This window comes from Asparagus officinalis, chromosome 7, assembly GCF_001876935.1.
Source record: "Asparagus officinalis chromosome 7, Aspof.V1, whole genome shotgun sequence".
Taxonomy (NCBI): Eukaryota; Viridiplantae; Streptophyta; class Magnoliopsida; order Asparagales; family Asparagaceae; genus Asparagus; species Asparagus officinalis.
In genome coordinates, this window is record NC_033800.1 from 68,669,111 (window position 1) to 68,675,947 (window position 6,837).

The following is a 6,837-nucleotide window of genomic DNA, read 5'->3' on the forward strand; positions in this document are numbered from 1 at the left end:
AACACCGAAGATAATGTAGCTTCCAACATCCATAATTGTGCTCTGGTATAGATTTAAGGACTATCAAAGAAATCCTATGTCTATCAAAGCAATGCTATTCAAATATATTATCCTTTCTAAAATAAATTTATGGAAAACTTCTATTAATCTCACCCAATTCTTATCATATTACCTTGTGGAATAGTATTCATTGTCGATTAGACTAATCGGGAATTTTTCAATATGTCGCAGTTCTACTATAGTATGCCGACCAACATTGCTACCTTGTAGTCACATGGTTTGCAGGTTTGCTCTGTGTGTGTGTGTGTGTTATGTGTAAGTGATGCTTTTAATGAACTACTTATAATATAGCTATGCATGTCCGCTTGATCACACGCAGAAAGTGCGTTATAGATAAGAGATGTCCTCTTTGCCGAAGTTTATTTCATGCAGGTACGTACTGGCCCTAGATCGAGTTACTAAATTACTTTGTTATTTTATAAACTTTTGGCGATTTCTCATAGATATCAAACCTTTTACGCAACTGGAGAGAATTATAAGCATATTCAAAGCCCTGGATGATGCTATGTTTTTTAGTGTTCGGGAACAAGGCCGTCAATCTATAGCAGGTTATAGTGATTACCCTTCAATTTGCATATCTGCTTTGCTCTTTTGGCTAATATGTGTTATAATGGCCTTAATTCACTGTAGTAATACTTTTACTAATGATGGTTCCCTTTCTTAGTTCAGATCACAATGCTGATGAGAACAGACAAGGGTCTCAAGTTGACACATGTCGTAACACGAATTTTTCTTCAGGTTATCTATTTGATCTACTGAGTTTTTTTTCTTTTATAAAAAGAAGATCTGTTTGATAATTTGCTTGCATTTATTGTCATATTCGTAGGCATTGAATTGCCATATAAAGCTAATCATCTCTCAAGGCAGAGTGCTAGCAAAGAGATTTTACAAAATGGTGTTTCTTTGAAGAGAAATTTACATGAAAGTAAATTCCATGTTTCTGATAATAGGGTTTTCATCATTCTGGTTTATCTATTCTTTGGATCATACTTTTATGACAATTTTAAAGAAAAGTCCTTTTTCAGGCAATAATTGTACTAAAGAGAAATTGGAAGGACTGGAACGTAACTTATTTAATGAAAGTCCAAACAATTTAGAATCACATCCATCCCCCTCCAGAGTCCTGACTGCAATTATGCCCAGAGATGGTTTAGCAAGCAGAGAACTTGTAAATTTTGGTAGCAAAACTCATACCTGCAATGCTGGAAATAGTGTCTGCGATACTGGAAATGGCACCTTCATTAACCTAGAGGAACCATTCACTCCGCCGTCAATCCATGATTCTAAGAACCCGGAAGACAACAGAGACCGGTCCAGTAACCGTGTAAGTTTATAGATAGCTTACTAAATAAAGTATAACATTATGCTTAGCCTCATGATATGTGCCAAAGCCAGAGGATATTATGTTCCTCCCGTGATTTTATAACGAATCCCTCTTATCTTTCCTTTTGTTGACTAAAAAGGTGGAGATATCCACCCTTTGGTTACACTGAAGGAGTTAATTGCTCCCTAAGGTTGTTGAATATTACATCTTGTTTGTTTTATATCTCTAATTCTTAAAACTAAACTCCATCACAGGATTCTAAGAGATTATCCACAGAGGGTTTGCCCGAAGAAATGACAGCTCAGACCTCTGCAAAAAAACAAGTTGCACAGTTTCCTTTTACAGATCCTTCTGCTGGTGAGGCTTTACAATCCGGGAAATCAAATGGTGCCAAGACTCATATTCCTGTTTCCCCATCTGAAGCAGACAATGTTAGAGAAGTAAAGAGACAGAAATTGAACATAGAGCATGGAGGTGACTGTAATGACAAACAACTTGGTATCACTGATCATGCATATGCTGATGCAGCTGTGAAATGCGCATTTTGTCATTCCTCTGAGATTACAAAGGTTACACAGCATACCATACATGTGCATATTTGGTTATTTTCTATCTATTGCAAGAGCCTGTGTTAACAATTAATGTTCTTTCATTTTAAATCATGTAGTTCCTTGCATGAATGCTTTCCATTATTTATTGGGTTCTTAGAAATTTGTGGGTTCTTGCAGTTTACTGGGCTAATGCAGCATTACATTAATGAAAAACCTGCACGAAAGGAAGAAATAAACCTGTCAAACATCAAGCATGTTCATGAGAAATGCTTTGAATGGTATGCTCTAATCAATTCTAAAGTTTAACTTAATTGATACCTTTTATTTTGCTAGTGTATATCACTACCTTTTGGTTGCAAGCTTTCCTTGCCTCTTCAAAGTTGCCCCAGTAGCTTATTTTTTCTGTTGTAATGGTGATATGGTGATCAACTATGTAGATGGGTACATTATTATTATTATTATTATTATTATTATTATTATTATTATTATTATTATTATTATTATAGTAGAACAGCCTGCATATCATCGTTGCCACAAATTTTGGTTGCTTATAAAGATCGTCTACACTCCCAACCCCGAAAATGTAGATGGGCATGTTTACATCGGACATGTACATGGGTACTTCTATCATGAAGCAGCCTGTGTCCGACACTTCAACAGCCACACATTCTTTGTTCACTTCTTTGATATGTGCATACACTTAATCAAACATATAACAATATACAAAACAGTTTTGAAAGTGCTCATCATACACATCTTATATCTTACACTCCACATGCACTTCTTTATTTATATTACATGTTTAAGATTATCTTTTTTTCTTTTTCCATTTACGCACCAAAATCTTAGTGGAAACTATGAAGTATTGACTCTGTGTAAACCTGAGTTTAGATACCACTGACATCTTATATAAAGTGGAAGAGTCAGGTCATATACCTTTTGCAAACAACAAAGTTATAAGAATGCATGGTAGGTCAAAAAAGTAGCAAGATGTAATTAATATGTGCTTTCTATTACCAGAAATAATTGTTTATATTCTTTCAGCTCTTAGATGCATGGACACATGTATGTATGCACGATATAGACTCTATTGGTATAAATCATGATGTGTGTGTGTGCGTATATATTAGTTATGTATGTTCTAATATCATGTTGTGGTGTTGCTGTTTCCACTTGAAGAATTACCTTTTCCTGTGTTCGTCTCTGTGTCATACCCGTGTCTTGCATTCGTGTCCATACTACTTAGATGATCAACGAATTTTAGCAGTAGACAACAGTTGTAGATGTGGTAATATCTTAACTATCCAGAAGCTGATGTCCATTACCATTGGTAGCTTTAATAGTTTATTTACTTTTGGTGATTTATAGGGCACCCCAAGCATATTTTGAGGGTGAGATTGCTAAGAATTTGGAGAGTGAACTAGCTCGTGCTTCAAAGATTAAATGCAGCAAATGTGGGCGAACTGGGGCAGCTCTTGGTTGCTTTATCAAGAATTGTAAAAGGAGCTATCATGTTCCATGTGCCAACAAGCTGCCAGGATGTCGATGGGATAAGGTAGGCTACTGATCATATTTTCCTTTTTTGGTTTTACTTAATTTGTCAGAGTCAAAACTTCTTCTGTTTTGATATTTATGACTTTCAATCTTCTCAAGATGCTCATATTCGCCACACTGGCACTTTTTTAAACAGAAAAATTTCAATCTTCTTTGTCCCTCTCATTCTTCACACCAGTTTCCATCTGAAAGAGCAAAGGTCAAATGGATGACCAAGGGTAAACGTTCTCCACGAATACGTGATAAGTGCAAAACAAGAGGGACAGCAAAAAAAAAATGGTCATCGGCTCAAATGTATGTGTTTTGCATCTGACCAGCTTCCTCATCGTACTTCTTTGCACATTAATTAGCTGTAACTTGTTTTTATCTGATAATTTATTCATATCACGAGACAAATCCAGTATTCCAGGGCAGTCGGCATCTATAGCTGAAGAACAAAATCGTGAACTTTGGACACCTGAACCTGGTGTTTGTCATGACCTGGTGTTATGTGGATCTGATCTCTCCCCACCAGATTCGGTACCCTCGAAAAAATTGATAAGCTTATATCAAAATTTCTTCTGTTTGATTCTTTCAGAGACATTTATTGTGTTTCTCAAAAATGTCTACTATAATTTTCAATAGTTATTGTTTAAGAACTATGAATTGCCTTTCTGGTATCGAGTTGATATTGTGCGCTAAATGTTTTTCAATTGGTATGCAGGCGGATCTTGAAAAGCTTGCAAGTCTGATTGGTGCATCAGTGACAAGCATATGGAAATCAAATGTTACCCATGTCATTGCATCCACGGATGAGTACGGTGCATGCAGCAGATCGAAGAACGTCCTCATGGCTATTTTGAATGGAAAATGGGTACTAACAATAGAGTGTAAGAGCCCGAAACTGCGTGTTTACTAATTGTGGCTAATCAGTTCTTTTATGTCATATGAACATAGTTTCTAACTATTTACAACAACAACAAAGGCTTTATCTCAACAAAAGTACAAATAATTCTACTCTTCCGCTCAATTATGTTGAGGGCTATCTCCTCCACCAAGTTAATCGTTATCATACCCTACTTTAAAGCTTCTAGCAAGGATTTTTTTACCCATTTAAGGCTGCCTATATTACTTCTTTCTCTTAAATATGATCTTATCACTTCTCTTCATTGGTGCATTTAATGGTCTTCACAATTACCCCGTGCAATGCACAAGACCTAGACCTAGTATTACAACATTATTGTGGCAATCATATTGCAATATTATGATTTTGATAATTGGATCTTGTTTTCACTCTAAAAGTTATACTATAAATTAGAGTGTTATTAAAATAGTAATGGGAAACTTATTAATTTGTTACTCATTGCAATAGGGAGAGAGAATAACAAAGCAGGTTGGAAAAAGATCAATAATTAATTAATAAGTTCAAGAGCCCATCGTCAAAAGTATTTTCCAAGTGGCAACCATGACTTTTGTTTTAGTATATTGTATGGATATAGATTATGCATGTTTAAATACAATGTACTGCACTGTGGAGTCATCATGTATCTAGATACAGTGTATCACATAGTGAAGTTGTCATGCGTCTACATACAATATATCACATAGTGAAGTTGTCATGTATCTATATACAATGCATCACATGGTGAAGCTGTCATGTGTCTAGATACAGTGTGTCACGTGATAATATGTTCATTATAAGACTCAACAAGGGCTAATGAGTTTTTTCACTCCATCTTCCTCTCCCAAACACCCTACTTTGCACAATAATATTACTATTTGTGGTCAATAATTCATAAGACAGGATTGAGAAAGATTGCACTAAATTATTTATTCCTGATTTCCTAAAACATGATTTATCATGTAGATTGCACTTAATATTTATTCCTGATTTCCTAAAACATGATTTATCTCGTAGATAACATATTTTGTCTATAAATGCCACTTTTACTTTGCTGAGTAATTCAATGATTTAAGTTTTATTTCTTTGACGATTAGATATGTTGATTTATTTCTTACCCATCTGTGCACTAAATAGTTGTGTTTTTGCCATTTGCAGGGGTCAAGGCATCCATGGAGGCCAAGTCCCCTGTTCCTGAAGAGACTTATGAAATTAGCCGTGATTGCTATGGTGCCATTAGTGGCCCGAAAAAAGGAAGAACTAGAGCAATGCAAAAGGTCCTTATCCTTAATTTGTTTAAGCAATTACTATCTCAGATATGCCTGTCTCAAATGTGTAGATTTAATTGTTAACGTGTGTGCCTAATGCAGGCACCCCATTTCACGATAATACTTCCTTTTTGTGTTTAAATTTAAAATTCTAACCATATGTTCAAGTTTGAGAATATGCAGGTTTCATCACCATATGTTTTAAACTTGTAATACTTAGAAAAAGGTTAATTGCACATAGACCCTCTGTAGTATCGCTGTTCTAACTTTACTACCTTGTATTTTCATTGCTATGCACTCTTTACACTCAGGCCGACTCGCTAAATTTCACCCAGGGGCAATATCTGCCTAAATTTCACCAAGGATAAAGGAGGAAAAAATTTAACTCCGGTGTTTTATATGCAACAATGAAACTATAGGGTAGAAAGTGCAAAATGACAATACTATAGGGGGTCTATCCACAATAATCCTACCAAAAATCTGTTTATAATATATATATTTACCTGTGTTTCATGCAAGAAAAATTGTAGATACGCTTTTTATATATTCTTTATGGTTTTTGACAGGGACCAAAGATTTTCTCCGGATTATGCTTCTATTTCTGTGATCAGTTCGATCCTCTCTACCGAAGTTTCCTTGAAGAGATTGTTCTTGCTGCAGATGGAAAGGTCTTGAAGAATGTAGAGGTGGCAATAGAGGGGTTAAACGCTAATGTTTTTTCTCCAGGGTCTTCCTTTATTGTTTTCAGTGAAGACCCTCCACAAATGAGCATGTTAGTAGATCTCGAGGAGATCGCAAGAAAGAGATGCGAAGAAGTTGGAGCTTTGGAAGAAAAAACTGGTTTCAAAGTTATTGGTCATATGAAGCTCTTGGATCACATTGCTTCATGCAGTTCTGCTGTTGATCTTGCAGAAGCTGCTATTCAATGACCAGAGAAATTTGCAGATTGTATCTTTTTGTACATTGTTGAATATGTCATTTTTGGTATGGCAAATCAATTTGTTTTTTGTTTCTTACTTTTGATCCACAAAAATTTGGGATCAAAGTTTCATTTGTTGTTGTTGTCCATCTAGAATGCAGTATTTAGTTTGAGAAGTAGACTATGCAGCCTCTTTCACTGTTTGATAGGGAATGAAGATTCATGACTGTGCATCATATTAGAACCGACTGCATTAGAACGATTTGTTTGAGCTACAAACT

At 35.4% G+C, this 6,837-nt stretch overlaps 1 protein-coding gene across 4 annotated transcripts; it reads left to right on the top strand.

The window, feature by feature from the left end:
• Positions 38-6,653, top strand: LOC109850440 (BRCA1-associated RING domain protein 1-like). 4 transcript variants are annotated; one of them, XM_020420456.1, is made up of 14 exons: positions 39-285; positions 380-432; positions 504-608; positions 730-798; positions 887-985; positions 1,086-1,384; positions 1,639-1,953; positions 2,113-2,213; positions 3,304-3,490; positions 3,626-3,783; positions 3,891-4,008; positions 4,193-4,358; positions 5,528-5,646; positions 6,204-6,653. In XM_020420456.1, exons 1-14 carry the CDS (start codon positions 275-277, stop codon positions 6,564-6,566), a joined length of 2,163 nt encoding a protein of 720 aa, XP_020276045.1. In that variant the 5' UTR covers positions 39-274; the 3' UTR covers positions 6,567-6,653. The 4 variants fall into 4 exon arrangements, with proteins under 4 accessions (XP_020276046.1, XP_020276045.1, XP_020276042.1 ...); XM_020420457.1 differs by having other exon boundaries at positions 38-432; positions 3,668-3,783; XM_020420453.1 differs by having other exon boundaries at positions 39-432.